At 37.6% G+C, this 26,158-nt stretch overlaps 1 protein-coding gene across 1 annotated transcript in view; it reads right to left on the bottom strand.

Moving 5' to 3' along the window:
• The window catches only part of SMG1 (SMG1 nonsense mediated mRNA decay associated PI3K related kinase), a 61,929-nt gene that overhangs the window by 26,579 nt on the left and 9,192 nt on the right, over positions 1–26,158 (bottom strand). The window contains exons 3-27 of the mRNA XM_048961419.1: positions 22,917–23,072; positions 19,108–19,244; positions 16,522–16,580; positions 15,575–15,788; positions 14,688–14,813; positions 14,508–14,580; positions 14,002–14,099; positions 12,225–12,398; positions 10,979–11,203; positions 10,245–10,346; positions 9,587–9,856; positions 9,042–9,172; positions 8,492–8,653; positions 7,898–8,016; positions 7,083–7,170; positions 6,898–6,999; positions 6,344–6,484; positions 5,843–6,042; positions 5,369–5,565; positions 4,492–4,659; positions 3,550–3,704; positions 2,400–2,545; positions 1,559–1,760; positions 579–688; positions 79–226 (exon numbers count right to left, since the gene is read on the bottom strand). Coding sequence (XP_048817376.1) covers positions 79–226; positions 579–688; positions 1,559–1,760; positions 2,400–2,545; positions 3,550–3,704; positions 4,492–4,659; positions 5,369–5,565; positions 5,843–6,042; positions 6,344–6,484; positions 6,898–6,999; positions 7,083–7,170; positions 7,898–8,016; positions 8,492–8,653; positions 9,042–9,172; positions 9,587–9,856; positions 10,245–10,346; positions 10,979–11,203; positions 12,225–12,398; positions 14,002–14,099; positions 14,508–14,580; positions 14,688–14,813; positions 15,575–15,788; positions 16,522–16,580; positions 19,108–19,244; positions 22,917–23,072 — 3,703 coding nt within the window. The remainder of the gene's footprint in view (positions 1–78; positions 227–578; positions 689–1,558; positions 1,761–2,399; positions 2,546–3,549; positions 3,705–4,491; positions 4,660–5,368; positions 5,566–5,842; positions 6,043–6,343; positions 6,485–6,897; positions 7,000–7,082; positions 7,171–7,897; positions 8,017–8,491; positions 8,654–9,041; positions 9,173–9,586; positions 9,857–10,244; positions 10,347–10,978; positions 11,204–12,224; positions 12,399–14,001; positions 14,100–14,507; positions 14,581–14,687; positions 14,814–15,574; positions 15,789–16,521; positions 16,581–19,107; positions 19,245–22,916; positions 23,073–26,158) is intronic.

Genomic DNA, 26,158 nt, shown 5'->3' with positions numbered 1-26,158 from the left:
GCTCACAAAGTTTCATTTGAAAAACTAGAACAGCTTGTCACAGTGGGTTACACTCATTTATAACATGCTGTAACTTACTCAGATATTGACTGCCACTTCTGCTCCTGTTCCATGTGGTTCACAGCTGTTGCCAGACACACCGAACTTCTCAGAAGTTGTACTTCAACTGCTTTTTGAAGTTCTCTCGGGTCAGGACTTAGCATATTAGGAAGGAGCTTCTTCATGTCTACACAGAGAAAACAAGTTGAAACTAAGTAGAATTTCCAAATATCAAATGTTAAGAATGAATTTTTGAAAGCAACAGTCATAGGGAAAAAATTCACTTTTATATGCCTATCCATTCATATTAACAAGTTACTTACAACACACTACCTCCACAAAAGACTTTTTAAATATCCTAAGTTATTTTTCCGAATTATCATTGCAAATCATTTGGAAGCTTAATTCATAAAGGTTACACATCAGTCCACCAAACATGGCAAACTGCATTCAGAAGTTACCGTTTGTCACACAGATAAATGGAGAAATATCTGCTTCTGTAATTCAACTCACGTCACTTCTTATTTCAACTAACATACCTATTTTTTCTTTGGATCCCCCTGCAAGTAGGTTGATATTTTCTCCTGGTAATAACTCCAGTTGCTCAGTGCATTCAGTAAGCTCACCGGACTCAAAGCTGCTCAGAGATCTGCAATTCAAGTTTTACAGGTTTATTTTCACATTTCCTGCTTCATTCCAGAAACTAAATCTCTCTCATTCAAACAGAAGAAAAAAAAAAAGAATGGTATCAAAACCCCCAGGTTTTAATAAAGCATTTATAAATGAGAAGAAAATACAGAAACTTTGCAGCTGGAAATGATGTATTAACAGACCATGAATAATACTTTTCTAACCATTTCTTCCTGACCATAGAAAGTCTGACTATGCAAGAATTTAGAAACAAAAACAATTTTTTTTTCTTTATGCATAGAAAGTAAGCTTTGGGATGGAACTTCATTTAACTCAAGTAATTTCAGGATTTTGCTAAGCTTATCTGCAATGGAACAGGGATGGAAAGTAATCAAAAGCTGCCAAATTAAATGAAAGGACCTTTAAACCTTGAAGGCCTATTTCAACATCATCAATATTTTTCAGGAACCAGACAAAGCTTAAGAAGCACAAAAGCTGGAATTCAAAACTATTAAAAACAAAAACATTTATGCCATTAAATCCACCTCATTAATATATTAATATACTTTCTACATTAGAGTATCTTTCAAAAACTGTACCACAACAGGCATTTTAAGAAGTTAACCACGTGAAAGGATTCACCTTCTACTAGCAGAACCAGATTAAGTTTGCTAACTTCTGCTTTCAATTAAAAGACTTTATTCTTGAACACTTAAAAACCTCAACAGTCAGAAAGCCACGGCAACTCCCCACAATGTTAGTTATGATATTTACAGGCCTCCCCTAAGGAGGACACTTATCACACCTTTATTTCAATGACATTATTACTAAAATCCACAAGACCTTCAATAGCGTAAGACACTTCTGAATAAATGAATGAAATTCTTACTTTATGTAGTTAAAATCTGCTTTCAGATTGATTGAGGTATTATTCGTGCTTTTCTTCAAGTCATGGACCATATTTTGCCATTCCTGAACAGCAGACCAATCAGCAATTGAAATGTAACATTCACATGCCTTGTTACCCAAGTAATTTATCACTTCAGGTGAAGAGTCACTTGGCTTAGTCAGAACAGTTTTTCTAGTTTCTCCTGTGCAGCAACAACAAAAAACAGTATGTACATCTAAACATACTTATGTGCTTCAAAATAATAACTACGTTGCTCAAACGTAACACATCTTCACTCAAGAAACATCATTCTTCTTAACTGTTACATAATAGTTAAGGAAGTAGAGAGTGGAGGAAGAACGTTTGATTTGTTTTCCCCTGGTTGGGTATTTTAGTTATTTATTTTTTTAATTAATATATAGGATCTTTTCAAGGGAGGTTTTGGAAAACCTCCATCCATCTATCTAAAGGAGTTTCAAAACAGGAAAACAGAAGGACTGAATTAGGAACAAAGGATCTCTCTTCTCAAAGATGAGACAATAATGAAATCTCAGCTCAGAAAACCTTTAATCAATTGTGCAGCTATAATACATCTATGCAGTAAACACTAAGTCTTATCAACCTACTAAAACACAATACTTTACCTATGAATCTCATTCAGCTAGACATCAATACTGCAAACTGTCATATGTTTATGTGATGTTCATTTCAATGGCATTAAGTGATTAAATTTAACTGCAGGCAGAAACAGGTCACTTAATTTTGAATCAGAAGCTACAATTACAAACAAACATTCTAATTTTATGCACACACCTTCCAGAAGAAACCAACAAATACTGACCATTCAAGGAGTGCTTTGGGCTGGCGTTATTCACACTGTTGGAATTGGCCAACTTCAGAACAGTTTTGTCAAAGCCTGATATACAGCAATCTACTCCTGTCATGGCACACAGGTGCTCCTGGTACTCCGCAGTTGCTTTTTCAAACCTTAAATAGTTTAATATTTTTGTCAGCATTCTACAGAATCAGTTTTCTTTTTGGTACAGTGGTGTTCTTGCAACATTTCTTTACAACAATCCAAATGTTCATTTCTTATCTTCAGCAACAGAAAGACTGATTAACATCAAAACAAGCCTGCGAGTTGAATTTCTAGATTCTAGCATTGTCTTAAAGCTCCTCCATTCAGATGTAATCCAACTTCAAACCAATTCCAGGTTGAAGTAGATGCAAGACCTAAATTTGACTGTCACGCTGTCACACCCAAATGCAAGTAAATGAGTTAAATATTTCATAGAGAATTGTAAAACTGGGTCTAGAACAAACAATTCACATATTAAGTCTGACATTTCTGAGCAACTCCTCAGGTACTGTTACAATCCTGCACACTATTTTAAATAATCTTGCAAAAATGGGAAAATAGTTGTAAATATTGAAATCTTGAGTGTCTTTTTTTTAAATCTTCTGCTAACAGACAAACTAATTAATCAAAAAATGCCCATTTTTCATTTCATACAGAAGACAGTATGTTCTGCTTTAAAGGAGACAGCATCACTACAATTCTGGCACATGCTATGTTGAACTCCAACCAACCAAAGAGTAACTGTAGCCAAAGACTCCAATTCAACAGATGTAAAAGCCATTTTTTTCTAAAACTAAACTGAAAAATAAATCTGCAAAGCATCTCCCTTGGATTACTTCTCTTGGCAACCAATACTCACATCTTGCCACTGGCCAGAACATAAAACAGAGGATATTTGTAGCAATAATATTTTGCAACAGAAACTGAAACAGTATCGTTATGTGGAAGAAACTAAGAAAAAAGGAACCTTTGAACACCATTTATACTAAAATCCCAATAACACAGATAAACTAAAATTAAAATATCTAAAAATGCTTGATGTAATAAACAGTAGAAATATGCATAGGAAGAAACAAAGTCCAAATTTGTAACATTCAATTATCTGAAAAACCAAAACAGAACAAAACCTTACCGCCCTTCTGCCTGTTGAGCTACAGAGTTGATCCAGGTAAGACTCTTCCCAACTACAGCAGAAGACCAGACAGCTATACCCTGAATAGCTTCAGGGCAGTGAAGTTCACATAAAGCTTCCACCAGCATCATAATTGTCACTTCCAATTCATTTCCCTAAAACCAAACCAAAACCTTTATTTAACAAATCTCAAATGAAGTAAGAGTTGCATGCATTGTTAAGTGCTTGAATAAAGTTCTTCATTATATGCCTACTGTGTAGTACTCTGTCCATTCCCCCATTAACACTGCCTTTGGAAAAGCAGTGGTACTCAAGAAAGCATTCATGCCACAAATTCCCAGCTTGAATGTTAATAGCTTGTAGTCACTATGTATAGTGGTCTACAGCTAACTAAAAATAAATCTAGGAATTCATAAAGAAGCAGGAGTAAGAAACACCTAGCAAATGTCTTTAGTTGAAAGGTTTAGGCAAACCAAATTGCTGACATTTTTTTAAGCAAACAACCGTTTGATTCCCTCACCCCACCCCTATGTTTATCTGCCAGTTACTTCGTGCAGGAAAAAATCCCTCACAATGCACCCCTTCTGCTCACAGTGACAAGTCAGACACTGACACAAACCTCAAACTAATAGAGCAGAATGGCAAGTTTCTTAGGGCTTAAGCAGTGCCTTTTGCTTAAACCAAAACTGCTCAATTCAAACAGCATTCACTTATGTACGTTATTTGGCCGAATGTGCAGAGTCACTGCAGTCTCCAATCCACAGTATCACCTAGCCACAAAAATGTATCAACAGAGAAGTATAAACCTCAAAACTTGCGTTTCATGTAAAAGCCACTCTTATAAAACACTTGGTTTAATACCCACTGATTGCATTAGATTAAATTTTAAGACATAGTAGGGATATTTTTTACAACAGTCAACAGCATTTTAAAAGAGAATACCTGAGATAAACTGTTATTAGTTTTCATTTCTGTGAGCAAATCAAAACCATGTCTGACTGTCACAGCAGGCTGGCCAGCCAGCAGCCCAACTCTCATGATGGAAAGTCTAATCCGTGTCAGCCAATCTTGGCACGTCTGGCGATTAGTATAAAAGAATGTCCTGATAACCTTTTAAGACAGAAAAGGACAATTTTACAATCCCTGTCTTTTGTACAAATAATTGCATTCAGTGCTTAATATGAAAAACAATTAAAGTCATGACAGGTTTCTTGACCTCTCAGCTGAAAATTCAGCCTCAGAGAAGAAACACGTTAAAAATCTGCATTTTGAATGTTCTGAATACAAGTATCCAGAAATCATGCACAGCATGCAGCTGACCTGGCACACTAAGCTGAAAATGTTAATTCACTTCAAGATTAAATTACATATTACTGTAATATCAAAGTCTGGTAATTAACTTATTTCAACAGTGAAGGATCTGAAACTACAGAAAACTGCATCTTACAAATATTTAATTCTTCAAAAGGCAATCTGAGACCCCAAATAATGCTACAGCAGAGGACTACTGACAACATACATACAAGCAACAACTATAAAAATCTGGTACTCAGATTTGCTTACTGCTATCACTATGCATGCTGATACTCCAAAAATAAGCCCTTCCCTCCCAACCCCCCATTTTCTAAGAAAAAACTACATCGTAGCCAGACAAACCAACATTCTCAAACCCTGCTTTAGAAGCTGTTCTTTTCGAGTTTCATTAGAGTATGTGCTTAAATGCTGTAGAATCCAAAATGTTTCAGATTTAAGACCCACACAATCCTGAAAATGTTTTCCTCAAGTCAACAGATGGTTTCTAGTAACATCAGACACAAACCTTGGGTGGAGAGGTGAGGGCATTGGCACATCCTTCATAAGCATTGTACATCAGTTTTTCCAAGTTCTCCAGATACTGTAGAAGGAGAACAAGCCTGAGTTGATTGCTGCTGTGTCCTTCATCATTGTCTGCAGTAGTCCACTGGCTAACATCTTGATCAGGGTTTAGTGTATGCGCTGCAAGACTCCTAATAATACCTACATATGCCACCAAAACATGGAAGAAAAAAAAAAACATTCACGAGATAACGCTTTAAATCAACATGTCCAGAGACAGCAATGCTAAAACAAAGTCTCTCAAAAAAATCATGGTTATGCAACTGATATTCTGCTCTTCTTAGCACCTTACACAAAGACATGTTAAAATCTATTATCACTGGAAAATAAAACCATTACGTTCCCTGCCTTGGACACGAATTCCTTAGCCACACAAACTTATAAAAAAAATCCTACGAAAAAAGAATCTTTACATTACCTTCAATTGTTTGAAATGTATCTTGGGCTCTACCCAGGGGAGTTCTCAGCTTAGAAAGAACAGTAAACTGAGCTGCTTCCCAAACGGCCCATTGCCAGAGAACAGCATCAGTCTTGAGCAGATTACGAGGGATGGTTGGTTGATCTCGTTTATCCAGCCTTTGACAGCTATAGAACAACCTTTCCAACCAATTATCTTTCCTGAAAGAAAACATCAGTACAAAAACACAAGTTCATACAGTAACACGATTATAATGCACACAAAAAAATGCCAGCTACTTATTGCTCTCAGTCAAATCTCTCAGAAGATTATTTTCAGCAGCTACATGCATAATGTGAATATGTATATTTGAGGATATTTATAAATACTTGAAAGGAACCTTAAAAAAAAAAGACTGAAGATAAAACAGTGTAACAATATAGTTACAAATTTTAGACAGTTTGAAATTCTTCACTATTTATTCAACATCAATTAATTTCAGTTTTAAAAAGAAGTTCTTACCCAGTTCGATGAGTGCTTCCATACAAAATAAAACTAATGACATCAGAGAAATCCTGTGGGTGGAATGTATTACTTGGAGCTTTGCTCATATGACTTCTTATAGCCAACGAAATTTCTTGTATTTCTGTGTGGGTACGGTTACTGCAGGAACAGTGGGAAAAATAAGCCAAGTAATTGAATAGATCAGAAAGAAGGGAAGCAGAAGACATATATATATTTATACACATACAATGAGAGGAAATTAGCATACTCTTTGGAGATAAGACAACACACTTTATCGGTTCAATTCTTTATGGTAAGAGTAGGACAAAACATTGTTGAAGCTCTGGATAACACGGACCTTAGAAGTAGTCATAATTTGTTTCAAGAAGTGCAGCATAGTTTATCAAGTTTGTTCATACTCTTACTAGTTTACTGAGCAGTGATCTTAAATCACACAGCAGAAGAGAAAAAAATGTGGTAACATCCATTAAACATTATTTTTCATTCTACAGAAAGTATTCCAAGAAAGAAAGAAAACTATTCTCCATATGGAGTGAATCTGAAAAACTTACCTCAACACCACATCTAAGGGAATTGACTTTAGAAGTTTTCCAAAAGTCTGCCTCACACGAGCACCACTGTGAACCAGCTGAACACGACACACATCAACACATCTGCAACAAAAAGCGGGTGGAAAAAAAGTCAACATTTCCATGAACAGCATAATTCAAATAACATATATAATGTGTGCAAGTACCTTTGTAAAAGGTCATCTGGTAGGGAGGAAGACAGGGCATGGAGGCTGCTACATGCTTGAAGACAAATATTCACATCTTCCAGAAGGGCTAAATTAAGGAATTGAAAAAGTTACTGTTGCTAGAAACAGATAACTGACACATTACTCTGGTTGCTGCAGACCATCCACATACTTTTACAGAACAGCTATTATTCAGAGGCTTTATGCCTTATTTCTGTTTTTGTTTAGTTGGGTAGTTTTGCTGTATCAGATAAATAGTCTGTTAAATAGGAAGTCACTTGCCTCGTTTGTCCTTTGTGCGACCTTTTCTGACCTCTGATCAGCTAATTACGTTATGGCCTCCATTCATTGGCACATACCACTTACTTCCAGTAAGAATAAAAGTTAGCAACTCCTGATCTTGGAAACACAGTGCTCTTGCTAGTACTAAGCTACCAAAAGCACTTGCTCCCATAACTCAATTTCCAGATTATTCTGCAGTCCAGAACAATGTATCATGTCATGGAATTGTTCTGCTGCTTCTTAGTCAAATAACACTCATACACATCATACTCGTAGAATTAGGATATTGCTGCTGTTTTATGTAGATTACCATCACATCCATGAGGTATTATTTTAAGAAAATAACTGTTTGCTTAAGTCATGACAAGGGATGTGTTCAGGAAAAAAGGACAGGAGTGCAAGTTTTCACATAATAAAGACCAGAAGCACTTCTAAAAGTAGAACAATCACAGTTACAGTTAACCATGATATGTAAAAAGAAAGGTTGTATGTAATTATGGCATAAAAGAGACAGTCAATGAATAAAGTCTTACTGTTTGCTAAAAGTCCTTTGCAAAACTTATGGAAAGATGGGAGAGAAAATAAGGGTGCATATGTCTCTGATTTTTTCATCAGAACAGCCACTTCCAAAGCCCACGTCATAAGCAGTTTCCTTCAAAAAAGAAAATGAGAACTTTTAGTTACTCCATACAGTCACAAAAATTCCTTTCAATACAACTTAAATTACTTCACGGTACAGTTCAACATCATACCACAGTTCTCCTCTTTTATTTAAAAGGTTTTGTAACATTAAGATCATCCTTAGATTTCACAACGTCTCGGTAAAACAGGCATGCAGCTCTTCTAGTAGGATACTTTCAATTAGCAAAATCCTTTTTTCAGTGAAGTTTGGCAGCTCTGATTTTAATGTATAGATATATGATGGTTGCAATTTATTTAATTTTCATGTGTAAAAGTGAGCAGCTACTTTTCCCACATACGCTCCATTATTCTTGTTTCATAAAACCCAAACATCTCACTGGTTAAAGTTACACCACGTTTTACTGAAGAAAATAAATCCCATTTTCCAAATGAAGTCATTCCACTGGGAGAAGACATTTCCTGGTTAATAAGAAAATGACAGCTACCTGGTATCTTGAGTAAGGTTATCCTTCTTCAGCAATAGCCCCAAAAGGTTCAGTATGATTGAGAAATGTTTTTTTGTTGCTGTGGTTACAGTACTAATAACTGCACCATCGAACAGGGAAGGAGAGGAAGAACTGAGGCTACTGGATATAAAATGGTCATGTCTGAAAGGCAAGGCAAGAAAAGAAAAAAGATATTTTCTTACAGTATATAAGAAACAAAAAGAAAGGAAGCAGAAGTTAATATGGTTATAACATCACACGACTACATATAATGTCAAAACCCAAACATTTTCTTCCTCACTTCCCTCTACTCAAACTCCAGACTCCTTATCCTCCTCCAAATTAAATGTCAACCTTTAAGCTGGAGCATGCTTTGCTGCCTGAGATGCAGGCTCCCTGCAATTTACTAAATAAAAACTGATTAAAGTGTGTTGGGCAAAACTTTAATTGTTAAACCCTATTTAATACATTCCTCCATCCCGTATTTATTCCATTCAAATAAACACATCCTAGTGCTCTTAAAATACTGATGAACTACAAGCCTCCGTACCTGGAACAATGTGAGTACAGCGTATAGAGCACTGCATACTGGACAGCAGGAAAGTGAACTGCTATGTCACCATGAACAATCATCAGATTTTTACTCAGTAGTGCAAACACAGTTGGTGAAAGGGCCCACATCTATAAGAAAATTGTAACGTAAGCACAGAAACATCATAAATAGGATTCACTTTTCAAGTGCAGCCTTCCATACAGTTAACTATGGTTTCACTTGTTCCCATGGAAAACAGTGTTTTACAACTCCATTAATTCCCTGATCTTGATCATAACTGATTTTTTTCCCCTTTTTAAACGATTTGTTAAGAGGAGTTTATGCTTACTTAGAATAACCCATAACAAGTATTTCCGCACAGCTGATGCACTACCAGCAGACACTGAAGCTGCTTTTATCTGGCAACTTTCAAAAAGCAGAATTTTTCTGACAACGGCTTCAATTCAGGAATAACCCTGCTAAGACATTCTACCTTAGAAAACACTTTTCATTATACACGAAGTTAAAATTGCACAGACTTCATCTATATGATCTTTACTCACCCCAATTAATGAGTTCTTAGCATTTCCAATAGTACTTAGGGCACTGAGGTCAAATATAACAACAAACTTTGCATTTTCCACAGTGAATACATGCTTCTTGAAAGAGTCATGCTGGATTTCAGAACAGGCCTCGGGAAGATGTAAACTATAGAGAAGACTGTTTAGAGCACAGGTCATTTCTCCTAGAATCAACCTGTAAGCAGTCTCCAAAACAGGAATGTTCTTCAGGCTCAGTACTGCCTGATACACAGCTTGGGCTGCTGCAACAACCTTGACAGTATGAAATAAAGAAGCAAACTATTAGTGTGGAATCAAAATGAAATTAATTACCACTGCAGAGTTAAAAGCTGAATAACTTAGTCTCAATATTAATCCCTAATCTTCAGTTTTCTGTAATTAAGCATCATCCACAGTCCGTAGATTGCTTTCTAGACCACTCACATAGTGCACACTAACTATGAAAGCCACATTAACTAAGCACTTCATTGTCATATCAGGCAGAAAACTTGCAAACACTCACTGAGCCCAAATACCAAAGTCACAAAGTAGCTACATGTGCTTTCTTATAGCTTATTTAAAATGAACAGCATTTTACACCCTTTACATGTGTAAGAAGGCTGTATTAACACCTGCAGAGACGCAGAGACAATTCTCTTACCTCTTTCTCCTTATGATAACGAAGTACAAGCAGTTTAGACTCTGGAATAAATAACTTCTCTACAAATGATGATGGTAGTTTTGTATTTATTTGTTCAACAATCTGGGGATAAAACAAAAGAAAAATATTTAACCAATTTCTAAATAAATACCTTAATCTAATTATATTACCATAAATTATGAAAGATTAATCAAAACACTTTTTCTACCTTGCATAGAGTATATTTAAAAGTCTCCCACCTACACAAATATTTGGTATTTGCCCTCCCAAACCCATGCAAAGAATTAGTCATTTTGAGGCTCTGACGGAATAGCTGAGAGAAAATGGCTCCATCAACCTGCATCCATGGAGTTTAAAAACTTGTGCTCTAAGAGCTACATTCTGAAGAATTCTGATTTCCCAGGTGATGGCATAAGCCATTCAATAGAAAAACTGAGAATATTAAGCACTCAAACTCTTGTGGCATCAACTGCAGAGACCAACAGTCAAGCAAGACAAAGAAACCAACAAAATAAAAACAACATTCAGGCTAAAACTAAAAGCACAAGCTAGCAACAGAAAACAAGCTAGCAACACAGGCTTTTCAGGAATGAATACTAGCAATAGAATTTCTTGCTTGTAATCAGGGAAAGTAGAGTTTTAAGCATACATCTATCACAGACAGAAAAAAGCATTCTGCCTTAAAAAAAACAACAGTATTTCCTCATGGGAAAAATAACATAACATGTACACACCAGTGTCAACAGATTCAGGACTGAAATGATATAATCAGTGCCACAAGTCTGACAATTTTCCATTTGATCCAATCCATATGTGATAACCATGTCACAGTGTATGGTCATACTTGGATCCAGACTGCCAAGTAAAACACCAACACACTCATTGGCAGCTGTGAGTACTGCTTCTGAAAAGAATACTTGGTTTGCTGCAGTCACACATCTCATTACTCTGTAGAGAACCTGGAAAGTTAAGAGAAACATCTATATTAATCCATTTCAAAACCAAAAGAGACAAGAACCTTATGTTATTTAATTATACTTGCATCCATTTGATGTTCTACCCCTTAACATACTCTGCATCATGGAATACTCTCTCAAAAGAATATTTTTCTGAATCACATACACCATGGTATTGCACTGCACAGGTGTAAGAAGAGAAATAAACTCCTGTCTGCTTGCTTCTTATTAGCTAAAGGCCTGAGTGGACCCAGAAAACCCAAATCCATTAGCCAGACGTCCATTCTACAACTGATAACAACAAACTCCTGTTCTTTCCTAAAAAACAGACTAAATCTCTTTCTGGAATTTACATCACAAGAATCCTCTGCAGATTAAGACAAGTTACACAACTTTCTTGTCTTTACTTGGGAAATCAATACTGTTATTTATTTGAGAAGTTGTTCTGTCCCTAACAGAACTCTGCAGGAGCACAGATTCCAGTTGTGCAGCTCAACAACAACACAATGTTGATTACAGATATTTTTATCTTGTGCAATCTTTGTTTTAATGCCATTCACACCCTCTACTGGTCATGACACAGAAATATAGCAGCTAGTTCTCATGCTGCACTGTATTACACTAACCATGAACAAAGTCCTCTATAGCACAAGAGGACTTTACTATCATATTTTACTTAGATGTAACTTCATCACGAATAACGTAAAAACTACACTTCATAAAGCACACAATTTCAGATTTTATAACACCATAGCAATTGGAACAAATGGTAACTGCACAGTAACAAAAAGCTAACAGACATGAAATCAACTGCCTACAAGAAACCATTCACATCTTCTGCATAGGCTTCCAATATGCCACTGCCACAATGTACCTCAACATTTAATAAAATTCTTGCAATATAATTCTTTAAAGGAATATACTTGATTCAAGCTTAGCATATATTCATCAATCAAAAAAACCTGTCACCGCATGATAATAAATCACGTCAGCAATGAAGAAAAGCAAGAACTTCAATTCTTACATCAGTTACATATGCCTCCGTAATTGGTGGTCCTCTAATGGGGCTGAAGCGCTCCCCAATGCTTCTCACCACAGTACTGAAAACTCGAAGAAGTGCAGCCAGTTTAGGTAGTGATACAGAGGGAGGAGGAATATCTTCATCTAGGGACTCCCCAGAAGCCACATGGCTGAGGTCCTGCAGTGCACAGGTATGTCAGGATACATTACTAACAGTTAAAATACATGAAGACCAACATTTGATACTAGAACTAATCATAGCAAGTTTCCAAACATATACAGTTTTAGATGTATTTATCCAATGTACTTAATTTTGCAAAGACAGAAAATAGTCACACAAAGATATGCAAGTCATGGAATAGTAATTAAATGCCATTCCATACCTTAGCCACTAAAATACAGCGCTCTTAGACTGTACCTTGAAAATTAAAACACAGCCTTATAATGCTTCTGGTCTCTGGAACACGACATGCAGCACTGTCATACCTTCATACCACCATCCCGAACAACTTCTAGCCACAGCTTGGCATCAGGATGTCCAGGTGGCCACTCCCAACACACTGTTTACACACAGCTACCTTTATCTGCAGACTGATTTGGGGAAGCAGGCTATTCCATGCCAGCTGGCAGCAGTACCTGGGAGCCTTCCCAGTGCTGATCTCAGCAGTACAGATATAGCCTTGGTCTACCCCACGGCAAGACTGAACACACTAGCCTGAATCACCTTCCCCACAACTTAAATTAACATGTTATCTCAGGGCTCTTCCATGACTAGGAGTATGCAGACCGTCCAGTTCAGCAGACAAGCTGCTAAGCATTAACCTACCACGCTAACTTAATAGTTTCAATCATGTGCCTATAGTTACAGCAGTGCAAGTTTCTGTGGGCAGAAGAGAGCCAAAGAGATGTGTGAATGCTGGAGTTGTACCATTGGAAGTAAAAGCATAAGTGTAAGTGTGCTAATAGAACTGAACAATTTATTCTGCTTTGAGTTACACAGATTGTGTAGGAAGTACAACCTTACCCATACCATCTGCATGCAAGGCAATTCTGCTAGCACTGCATTAACATGTAGACTACAGCACAATCCAGTTATAAAAATGTACAGGAGCCAGAAATTCTTCATCTTATGACAGCTTCAGAAAAACTCTATGCTGTATTAACAAGCAAAGGCTACAGTGTCAAAGAAAAGTTAAATCATTATGCTCCAGTTTCCTAATAGGAGCAGAACCTCTTGCTACACTGTTTTCTGCAGAATGTATCCTGTTATTGTTTAAAAAGACATTTACCATTAATCTATGGAAACAATAAGCATCTCCCCTCTTAACAGCCTCTACCAAAACACACCAATGTTGGACAAAAAGAAAATAAGGAAAAATAGTAAAAATGTCTTCACTGCAGCATTTTAAAAATAAAGGGAGTTCTCTTTTGATAATTTTACTTAACATGATATTCTCAATGACAAGGGCTGACAGCCTGGCTATGATTGCAGTCCAAGTAGTCCATGAGCACTCTACAACTGTCATTCCATATAACTTGAATATATACTCTGCAATCTGACCCTCTTTTCCCCAGGAAAACCCTAGAATTTCATTTTCTGCAAGGATAATACATGCCTAAATAACAGCTGTGTATGTCTTAATGAAATCACAGAATCACAGAATCACAGAATTGTAGGGGTTGGAAGGGACCTCCAGAGATCATCGAGTCCAACCCCCCTGCCAAAGCATATACATGTCTGTAACAGTTAACTCTGGCATATACAATCAAGCCTTATTTACCTCAGCATAAGCTTCCATATCTTCTAAAAATTGACCCAAGAGTGTGGTAGAAAAAGTAAGATCAGCCACCCAAAAGGGCTCCAAGCTCTGCAGCCATCCTACATAAAAACAGCAGGCCAATTAAAACAAAGGAACTAGTTAATGCACAAAAAAGAGATTTTTGTAAATTAAAGCATCTATCCCACAACAGTTTCTTTAGGTATATAAGAGACAGTTTATCTTTCGTCACTTAATTTTTGAGAATTTAAAATTCAAAAACCTACTAATTATTAAGGAGTTGCACAAATTAACTGATGCTTAAATACAGTCTAAAGTGTCCCATCTTTCCACCTATATCATAAAATGGCAAAAAAATTTAAAAATTAGGAATAAAATCTATCATTGCAGAGCCAGAAACTCATTTTCATTTTGTCACCTTTCACCTTAGTAGAACCAGATTAGTGTAGCCTCCCACCCCACTTTCTGCAAGCCAGAATGGATATCTGCAGTCCTTCAGCCAAACTCACCAGACACCTGTTGAGTCAATGAAGGCTTCTGAGTGTGATCTATATGCCACCCAACCAGTATGTCCACTGTGTCCTGTAAAGAAATTTTGGGGGAAAATGGAAGGGAAAAAAGTTACTTAAATAGATAACAGCAACTTTTGTACCTCAGAGAGAACAATACAGAGAACAAATTAAGCTTACCCGAAAATTGGTGCTGAAGATGTGCGGATAACATCGGGACAACAGAAGAATGCACTTGACACATTTACACAGTAACTCCGGCGTATCCACATTTTCTAGAATGGACTGTAGGCTGGTCATTACAAGCTGAAAAATAAAGCAATGCTACTAGACATTTCACTTCATTAACACAGCCCATCAAAAAGCTAGAATATAAAGACAGGCTTTCTGTGAGCTGCTTTGAGTTAAGCTTTTCAACACACCTGCTGGGAGGAAAACACTAAAAAGCACCACAGAGGTGGCCTCAAAAGACCCATTTCACCTGAATATTTGCTTGAGATATAACAAACAATTTTAAAGTTTAAGGACAGTTTTTCTTCAACTGTTTAGCCAAGGCCAACTTGTTCTAGGGTTATTTCTCCTGCTGAAAGCTTTTAGTTTCCATAAAACAGAAACCAAATGGAGACATAAATGCACTTGCTCTACACCCAAAATAAGACCCTAGAACTTGAACCAAAGGATCAAGTTTGTCTGCACACATTCTGTTCTGTCTCAAATACCATAAAATTCAAACTCGACATTACAGACAGAAAGTGGCAAGTAAAAGCAATCCACAGGCCAGGCTATGTGTACTGTTTGCTTGGGTTGTCTTGCTCTCAACAAGATTCTTCACTTTGGATTTGCAATACACCCTAAGAAGCACATTTTTTGATGCCACTATCATACAAAGACTTGACATTTTCTTCTAACAAAATCAATACCAAAGAATTTCATACAAAGTCCCCTCCCAGTTTTAACTGTGCTTACTTATTATGTCAACACAGAAATTACTTACCGGTCATTCTAATTTAAACATTAATTCACGCACTGCACGTCATTAATATTCCTGTTTTAACTTGTAGCCTTACCTGCATTAAAGATGAAAAGGCTTTCTTTTCTCCTACAGTCTCCAGTGCTTTGTAGGTTGCACACAAATAAAGAAGTTTAACTTCATCTTTTGTGGATAAGCTGAATTTGCTAAAAATCCATTTAAAGATTTTCTCAGCCTCATAGCTTAAAGAAGCACAAAGAAGGCCAAGACAGCAAGCTCCTTCCTGTCTCAGTTCTTGAAGCAATTTGCTACTGCATTTTGGGGGAGAAAAAAAAGAAATGTGGAGTCTCCAGATGTTAAAGCACCACCAAGAACAGAGTCAACATTTTTCCAAAATAGAAAAATATATGCACAAACAAAGCTGCTTCCCTCCTACTTATTTCCAATAATGATCAGAAGGTTGAAATGGCAGTTAATAACACATAATAAATTTTCTATGAAGTATCTTTAAAAGAATACAATATATTGGCCAATCTACTTGCAACATGCTGTTCGGGAAAGAATATTCTTAACACAGACTTAATTTTCGGTAGCAGCTCTGAACTAAACACCAAAAGGCCTACATACTCCTATGCTTCCTCTGCATTTGTTCCTACTTGCATGGAAACAAGGCAAATCAGGTTGTAAAAAACCAAAGCTCAATGTGAAAGCCAGATAAGCACAGCAACACAATACTATATCTAACCAATTAAACGTAGTGAGACAGAATTCACACCACCTACAACATAAAAGGCACATAGATGCATTAAAATTCTCTCTGTGAAACATGCTCTGGACAGTCTTAAAGCACTGCTGACATGCTTAAGAGTCTTAGCTGTCCTCCTGTTCCATCCTTTTAATACGTTTTGTCATATCCATGAAACATAAGTGAATTTCTTTCAACCTTTCCTTCATGCTACAGTGTTTCTATACTCAAAACAAGAAACCTAACATCATCACTATTCTTCTTTAAAACCTTTAAACTGCTTAGTTTTTCTTGCTTACCTTTCATTGAGTACATCATGAATGGCAGTCAGGATATTATCCAGTTGTTTAACTAGTACCTATAACACAGAATACATAAAAGGCATAAATATAATAATGCCACAATAACTCTGCAAACCAGGTCCTGTTTATATCCACATTAAGAACATCCCTGGCAATTATGTTTGCCAATAGGATGCTATTACAATTTCCATGGCCTCTGCAGACGAGCAGGAACTATATTAAGCAATACTGAAATATTATCCCACATGCTATATTTCATATTTATTTACAGTAACCACAAAAACACACTGGCAGCCTCCTGTCATCAGCTAGAACTAAATATAGAATGGGGCTTGACATTACATCATAGATGTAAGACTCACCATTCAGCCCATCAGTAGTGGCTACAGACCTAGGGTCCTACCTTTATCAATGTTGTGCTGCCATACTCACTTAACTCATCAGTAACAGTCTGGAGAACTAAATTCTTTGACAATGTAAACATTTGAAAAACATGCCTGATACCTGCAAAAGAGGTTATAGCAAAAGGGAAAAAGATACCCACACAATTTATAAATTGCCAGTCCATGGCAAGGGCACTGCCAAGTTACTTTTATTACTACACTTTGTTCAGCACACCTACATTTCAACCCCAAGACCAAGAAGATCCCTGTTAAACTACATTTAATGATGTACAGAACTGCAAGAGGGACAGATAGGTTAAGAGCTGTACTTTATAAAATTTTATGCTCAACATTGGAGAGATCACATGAAATCCAATTTTATTTCCATTTGCTAGTTGGGAGAAGAGAAAGTTTCCCTTGAAAGAGTTCCCTTGAACCCCTAAGAAACACTTGACAACTTTAGAGTTCAGAAACTCATTTTAAAACAAACAAATACCAAAGACCTAATGAAAAAAAAGAGACTTATTTCATTCCTAACTCCACAAAAGAGGATCCACATACAAGGTGCTTTTCTTGTTTTGTGTGATCCTTTTCAAGTTTAAAGGACTTGAAATATATATTCACCACCCAGAATGTTCTATCATGTTTCTTCCAAAGAGCATGCTATGCTTCTCTTCAGATGCTTGATGAAGCATTCGTGGCTTCCTTAAGTTGCCCATATTTACCAGTATCTAATAAGGTGATGGCTATAATTAAGATAACTGAAAAGCAAAACCCTGTTAGAAGCAATTGTTTTCACAAGACACTGCAGTTAATTTGTAATACCTACAGAGTTAAAATCTTGCACATTTCAAAAACAGATGGCAGAAGAAGCATGTATCAATTACTGAAAAATAAGGGCTGCAACTGTCACATCTATGTAGAAAGACAAGCATGGAAGTGAGAGGAGCATGTAAATATTGACAAATTCACTGTCTATCAAACCACAACCAAACACCAAATCTCTGCAATTCTCAATGTCAGAGATCATCCCTCTCCAACAGTCACTCAATGGAAGCGAAGCATTTCTTGTACCAAAGCCTTGGTGAAGCCCAGACCAAAAACATTACACACAGACAGTTTAACAGTGATACCTCCATCTTCCCAGAAAGAAATCTGCTTACAAAAACGCAGATACCTGATTAAAAGAAGAAATTTCTCTTCCATCAGATTTCAGCCTAGTAAACGAAAACCAAACACATGCTGCCACTACAAGAGCTGATTTAAAATAACCATCAACACGCCTCGGATTATCAACAAGATCTCAAAGCCATATGAAACCTATTCACTTCAGAGTTACGAGCAACCACTGAGTGTGTCACAAACTGAGCAAAGTTATGGAGAAAATATTACAGCGTAACAGCACTGCTTACATCTCATGTCCTCTGAATTTACCCTTTATGGTACAAAGACTGAGTCAACGGCTTTGAGCAACTGTATTCCAGGTGAGATTCAGATTAAAGTGCAAATTACTAAGAGACTTGTTACAACAAGACTCTTTCCATAAACGTAAGCCATGGAAATAAAACATTTAACTACTGCCACTCTTCCTCTCAAGAGAGCCATCCTTCCAAAAACTTCCTGTCACGTTTACTCCAAAGGATCAGACTATCCCTTCTTCCTTGCACAGCACACAGGGAGCTATTGAAGGAAACACTGATAGCTGTCTGAGGATACTACGCAATGCACATGGGGATAAAAGGCTCCTGGATAAGATATCGTGTACTTATGCCATAATTTAGTATCTGTATATGCTTAGCCAGAAAGCTTAGTAGCTTTAAAATGAGCTACACAGACAACTGTAAAAACAAATGCACATTTTTCATTTAAAATACAGAAATAGTCATTGAACAAGATGAAAACATGTTTGGTTTGCTTTTTCCTTATTTCTTTGCTAAAGGAACTGAAGGATGTTTAAAAAAAAAAAAGTCAAAAAACAAGTGAATGCCATATTTATATGCACAACTCAGTAATCAAGCAGTGGAAAACTTCCTGAATGATGGAGAAAGAACTGAAAATCCAGAAACACACTTTCCTTTTTGTAGATAAGATATACTCCCCAGACAGATTTCAATACCAATTTTTTTTTTTGAAAGGCAGTTTTATGAGGAGAAAAATGCTCCAGTGCTACAGAACAGTAACAACTACAAAACAAACCTACCAGTTTGTTTTCTGGTTGCTGAATGAATTCTTTCAGTTGCTTTACAGTAGCCAGTCTTCGGTCTCTGTCGTCTTCCCGAGTAATCCTCCGAAGAAGATTTGACAGTCGAGACTCATCAGAATAAGACAACGATCGCTCTGAAAAAAAAAAGACCATTATTTCTTCTCTCTACAATGTTTTATCAGTAAGATACATAGCCTGAAATAAGCATTTGCATACCCAGAAAGTCTTAATAGTAATTTCTGGAAAAAAGTTAAGAATAAGCATCCTGATATGGAGAAAACACAGAATCCAATTCAGCTACCAAAATATCTTACGCCTTCCAGTGGTCAGGCCAGCATCTGGATAGAACCCTTCCACTACTAAGCAACACTTGGTTTTACTTTTAAACATAATCCTCGATTTTGCTTCCTCTTCTATATAAGAAAATACACGTATTATTATTTCTTTTTAATTAAAAGGTTTGACACGAGGTTAACTAAGATTTCTGACTGAATGTATGAACAAAACAGTTCAACAAATGATATTTAAAGTAAACCTTTTGTAAAAAAGCAACTTGTTTCTTGAAGGAAAGAACCAGATTTAAGCTCAAGAAAGCTGTCATTTTGGCATAAGAACAATTACAGTTAGCCTAATAGCTATCAAAGTTCTGCTTTGAAAAAGAAAAGAGGTACACTTGTTCTGTTAGGAACATATCTATTTCCTGAATTTTAAAATAGAGTATAAATAAAATCAGCTTTGAGAACCTGTTTTTTGCCAGGCATTAGTTTCAGAAATGAACTCTGAAGACACCTGACATTCTGAAAGATTGGGGAGGCTTAGCAAACATAAAAATAGCAAGAAGAATCAAATACACTTTTTCTTCCTAGCTAGAACATCCACACGAGACACGCTGACAGGTAATGAGAAGAGCCTGCTTCAACATGTTACTGATTTCATCAAAGACTAAAGGCTATTTAAGAAGAACTGAGTTTCTTTTCCCTTGCTTTATCTGGAAACTGCAGTCTCCAATAGAGGAGGAAAAGCCATGTCTGCTGAGAAACATAAAAGCAATGACGACTAGCAAAAGCATTTCTGAAGCTGTATTTGAGTGACTGACGCTGCCAGCCTAAGAACTGCAGTATATGCACCATATCTGCTTGTCTCCGAGGATCTCCTTTTATTTCTGACCAGAGTTTAGCTACCAACTGTAGCTGAATCCTTGCCTGCCAATGGTCAATACATAGGCAAACTTCAGAAGAAGGGACTTGGTACAGTGAGCCATCTGGGGAAAAAAAATATCTGATCAGACCTGAAAAAGGAAGAAAGGGACTACAGGAAGTATACAGCCTGCCCTTAGGGTACCATGCCTGCCTTTTTTATTTTTTTAAAGCTTGGGCAGTGGTAGGTGGTCAGTAATCCCCTAGGGAATAAAATGCTTTTGGAAAGCTCAAATGGAATTGTTTGAAAACAAAACATACATGGTTTGGTTAGGATGGAAATTAATACAGACTATAGTACACACATACTAAAATGTACAACTGCTATTCATGAATAATTCCATGGGAACACTCAACTAGGAAAGCATCCTGTTATATATTACTGAATACATCTTAAAGACTAAGCTGAACAAAATGTAGAAATTTTTCTCTTCTACACTGTCCACAAACAAAGCCTCTCAAAAGAAAGATATAAAACTGTCCTTGAACAATTCAAGGCATCAACAGCCCCTTAACACAATCCACTACCAGATAACAGATGTGCCTCCTGATTAAGAGAAACGTCTGTTCTACAATATCCCTTCAGCTTCACTCTGCTGAGCACTGCCTGGACCCCAGCAGTCACCTGCCTGTCTGTGCTGATCCCTGCTGCTCAGCTGGAAACCACACAGGCATCAGCTGGGTTGGGTCACCAGACACTGCGCTTAAAGGGCAAAACAGGATGCAGTCATTTGGAAAATACTGGACGTTATTATTTCTAAGTAAGTTTTTATAAATAGATTCTCTATCTTTGGAAGGTAACCTCTGTCCCTTAAAAGAAAAGTGTCACTGGGCTCCTCAGTTTCAAAAGAAAAGAACAGTGAACAGACTTGAAGTGGTTTCATTTTCTTGAACCCTTGAATTTACATCCTACAGCTTTTGAGTGTTGTCTTCTCTGTGTTTAATTTTATTTGTAATCTCTTTGTGGTAAACAGTAATTTATTTTGAAAACATGGCTGTGCTGTTCTACATACCAAATAAATCCTAAAACTCCACAAACAAAACCACCAAGGTGCTATGAGACAGGCTTCCACTGCTACTGGAACAAGACATACTGTTCAAATCTCGCTACTAAAAGCAGCTTTGTTCTTATCAATTAATACCTCATCAACACTAACGCTAGTCCCTAAGACAGTGAGCATTAGCTGTCTGCTGAGTCACAACGATAAAGTAATAAAAAAATAATTAGAAGAGTAAAATAACTCTCAGCATGACTGAAACTATGCTAATCAGAGCACTAATTAAGGCACGTATAAGACTTCAACTTTGTGGAAAATCAGCAGGCTGTCAGCCATATATGAATTCACAAAAGAAAACTACTTTTAAAATTGCTAACTGCACACTCATAGCAGAAAAGAAAAAATACATATATTTTAAAAGACCCTGATGCAGCATAACCCTGGTGTGTGTTATGGAAGCTTCCAAAAAATCTTAGTGACATACTGAAATGTACAAGAATGGTGAAAGCTCCCCACTTAACAAGGAGACTCAAGACCTGCCACCTGGAGAAGGATAAATTGCACACAAGCAAACACATTGCAGGCTGTGACTGCAGTCATTCAAGATTCCCAACGTTTTGCTGGCTGCAGAGGTGCTCACACACCTACAACAGTCTGAACTTTCTGTGAGTACTAACAGAAGACTGCCTCCTAACTCTGCTCCTAAAAGCACTATTTATGTTGAGTTCTCCATTAAACAATCCTTTGCTGCCCCTGCACAGACATGACTTAATACATGAAAAAACACTGAAAATTTTTGATATCAAAGCACCAGGAAGGGATTATAAAAATCAGTTTAACTCCTCCCAAAGATCAGATTTTTGCATCAGACACATCACTACCTGCAATTCAGCTCCACCACTTGCAAAGCACACTAAATGCTCCTTTTTTACCTTGTCCTCTCTAAAACATAAAGTCCTGAGGAGAAAGACTACATTTCTATATATTTATAAAGGGCCTCTTATAAACTAGTCATAGATTTGACAGTGACTCAGCTACCACTTAGTTTAGGTGATGCAATAAATGACAGCACTTAGTCATAATAAAGTTGCTATTTCCATTCCAATGTCCTTGCAACAGCCTTTTTTTTTTTTTAATAAAAAACACTATTTAAGCCCAATCAGCAGGAAAAGTGAGTCCTTCATTCTCAAATAAAATGCACGCCTAGCATTCTTTCACCCTCTTGCAACTCCTGATTTCCTCCTGCTGCACCTCACGTGACTGTGCCCACATTCTTACCGTGCCTCCACTTCCTCCCTGGCATCTATCTGCAGCTGAGCAAGAGGCAGCACGAACATGGCTGGTTCAGAGCACGTATCTGACTAATCAACTGCTACAATGACTGTTGACCCGCAGGCCAGTGCAAACAGATAACGGCTGAGCTCACCGTTACACATTTTCCCACGCTCAGGACTCCTTGTTACCAACTTTTTACTCAGGCATTAATTTTCAATGACTCTCAGAGCAGATTCACTTCTTTGGAGCCATTCCATAGCAAACTTCTTTTGATATTCTGAACACAAGCTGTGGCCAGAAGAGATCCCCTAACTGAAAATCCAAATGAGACCCTTACCCTGTGATTTCCTCATGTCTTTTGTGGCTAAAGCACGATTCCCATGCGGAACACTGGTAAAATCAGGATTGGTCACATTGTTAACTCTCAGCTCTTGCCCCAACGACTTCCGACCATAAGTATTTTCCCCAGATCCTCCATTGACACTGTAGCCACCTGTGGAAAAAACAAGGTGAGATCAACACAAGCTGCATTCAGTAGAACAGCATATTAGGAGTTACTCAAATCACGTGCAAATCAACAGCTCAAACCTCTACCACCTTTTTTAGCTTTCTTTCTTCTACATGCAAGTGTTTTGTTAAATCCAGTAAGGTTCCAGGGCACAAGTTCAGAATCTGTTCATTCTTTTTCTGAAGCACATATAAAAGTCCGTTGCAATAGAAGGTTGTTTTTTTTTTTTAAATGCTAATTGTTGTATTTCAGGCTTTATTTATATTTTTTTCTTGTATTTTACAAGGCTTTTCACATCAACCTACCATTAAACACAGCTCAATGCATTCACTTATTCAATCTTCATCACACAAATCAAATTTCAACACTGTTTTTATTATAAACTCATAACACAAGATTCAAAAAACACCCAAAATAAGAGAAAGCTCTGAATAAGCGATGGATTATTTAAACTATGACACACAAATCGAACAACTCTCCCTAAACATACAGCAGTCAGCATTTTTTACATGTTAATCTTGCACAACCTTTAATTAAATGCAATCCTACACTCTCCCACTTGAGAATGACATGGTACATCTTCAGTAGCAGTACAAAACAGAAATAAAAGGGTCGTTTTAAGTAGGGCAATCATTTCTACTCTGAGACCCCTCATTTTACTCCTAGAGTATTTGCACACTCAAATGAGGAAGCCAAAGGTTTTTTCCAGGCTGCCCCACCGCTAAGGGCAGCTCCTTCCTCTGCAGTACCATGCAGAAATGAAACTGACAGCTATGTACATTCCCAGTATGCTGAAACCCTCCTGGAAGTCCACCTGCCCAATCACCTTTCTGGCCCAGTCACCTTTCTGAGTTACTCTCTTTGCTTGAGACAGCAATGGCTCAGCTAAAAAGGTGAAACCTGGAGCAATGAAGGATATGCAAGGCTTCCATCAGAAAAGGCATTTCCACAGTTTTACCTGCACCAGTACATAAAAGTCAGCCTGGGGGAAAGGAGAGGTGCTTCTGTACATGAGGAGGGAATCTCCTGAGACTGCAGCATAAGTGAAAAGCTTCCAAACCTCAGTCAGTTTGAACCTTAGTAGACATAAAATGTTATTCATCTCAAATACAAAACTTTGGATAAAAAGAAGCTGTGAACTGCCAGGAGAAGTCTGTGCAATTTTACACACAGGTCTACTGTGCCATTACAAAAATGCCAATCAGATCCTTAAGGTCCCTTCCAACTCAAGCCGTTCCATGATTCCATGAAAAACCCCTAATCAGAATCTCATCTGTAATTAGTTAATTACAGCTACAGCAAAGATAATTTATGCACATTTTGACTTACAACATAAAACCATGTTTTTAAACAAAGCAGCACATCTCCTTCCTTCAGGTTAATTTGCCATAACAAATCATCATAGTCCTATGAAGGAATTTACTAACAATATTTATGACTGAAGTATACCACTAAAATGTAAAGCAACAAGAGGTTAATTTAACTGAGGGTGTCAGAATCATGCATTCACACCACAGACATCAGCTATCACAAACACATGCTGTCACATACAGCTGGACTTTGGTGTTACTTCACATCCTTGAATGCACACAAAAATCTCATCAGGCTTTGGTTGCTTGCAAAGGCATTGGTATGTGCTCCAGCATTTCTGACATGACTTCAACACGAGCCTGCATTATCCCTCTTGACATACATATGGTACATCTTTGGTAACAACACCAAGCATAGCACTGCCGTCATTTTGAGTAAATGAAGACCAGCAGGGCAAGTTTTCAGGCATTAAGGCTGTAAATATTACATAATTCTCTTCAGTTACCTGCTGCTCTCAAAAGACTTGAAAATTCTAATATATACAAATTCTGACTCATTTCTATTAAAATATCAAATCTGAGAGCAAATAAGAACAAGCTCAGCTATGTCACCATTATTAATTGTAGCAGAAATGTACAGATACCACAGCATGAACACCAGCGTAGAAGGCTTTTGTGTTTGGTTTTGGTTTTTTTTCCCCCTTCAGTAACACAGTAACAAACCAGAAAGCAGAAAAAGCAGAGATGGGGAGCATTATAATATATATATAATGGGATGAGTTTCAACAAGGCCAAATGCCAGGTCCTGCACTTCGGCTACAACAACCCCAGGCGACGCTACAGGCTTGGGGCGGTGTGGCTGGAGGACTGCGTAGAGGAAATGGACCTGGGGGGTATTGATTGATGCTCGGCTGAACATGAGCCGACAGTGTGCCCAGGTGGCCAAGAAGGCCAATGGCATCCTGGCTTGCATCAGAAACAGCGCTGCAAGCAGGAGCAGAGAGGTGATTGTTCCCCTCTATTCAGCACTAGTGAGGCCGCACCTCGAGTACTGTGTCCAGTTTTGGGCCCCTCACTGCAAGAAAGATATTGAGGCCCTGGAACGTGTTCAAAGAAGGGCAACGAAGCTGGTGAGGGGTCTGGAACACAGGCCATATGAGGAGAGGCTGAAGGAGCTGGGAATATTCAGCCTGGAGGAGGCTCAGGGGAGACCTCATTGCTCTCTATAACTTCCTGAAGGGAGGTTGTAGTGAGCTGGGGGTCGGCCTCTTCTCTCGTGTCATTAGTGATAGGACCAGGGGGAATGGCTTCAAGCTACGGCAGGGGAGATTCAGGCTGGACATGAGGAAGTATTACTTTTCAGAAAGGGTGGTCAGGCACTGGAATGGATGCCCAGGGAGGTGGTGGAATCACCGACCCTGGGGGTGTTCAAGGAAAGGCTGGATGTTGTGTTGAGGGACATGGTTTAGTGGGAGCTATTGGGAATAGGTGAACGGTTGGACTGGATGATCTTGAAGGTCTTCTCCAACCTTGGTGATTCTATGATTCTATGATTCTATTAATCTATGAATACAAACCTCAGGAGGCCTTGGATTTAAATTTAAAAACTGAAGTCTGCAAACTTACCTGTCTCATTTCAGAATGTAAAGAAGAGAAGGGGAGATAGCTAGCTGCAGACTTTCACTACCTAATGGGAAAGTTTTTTTGCTTTTTTTTTTTTAAAAAAAAAAAAAAAAAAAAAAAAAAACCTAATCTCAGAGA

The sequence above is a fragment of the Lagopus muta genome, chromosome 15, assembly GCF_023343835.1.
Source record: "Lagopus muta isolate bLagMut1 chromosome 15, bLagMut1 primary, whole genome shotgun sequence".
NCBI lineage: Eukaryota > Metazoa > Chordata > Aves > Galliformes > Phasianidae > Lagopus > Lagopus muta.
The sequence above is the reverse complement of the archived record's forward strand: the minus strand, read 5'-3'. Positions and strand labels throughout refer to the sequence as shown.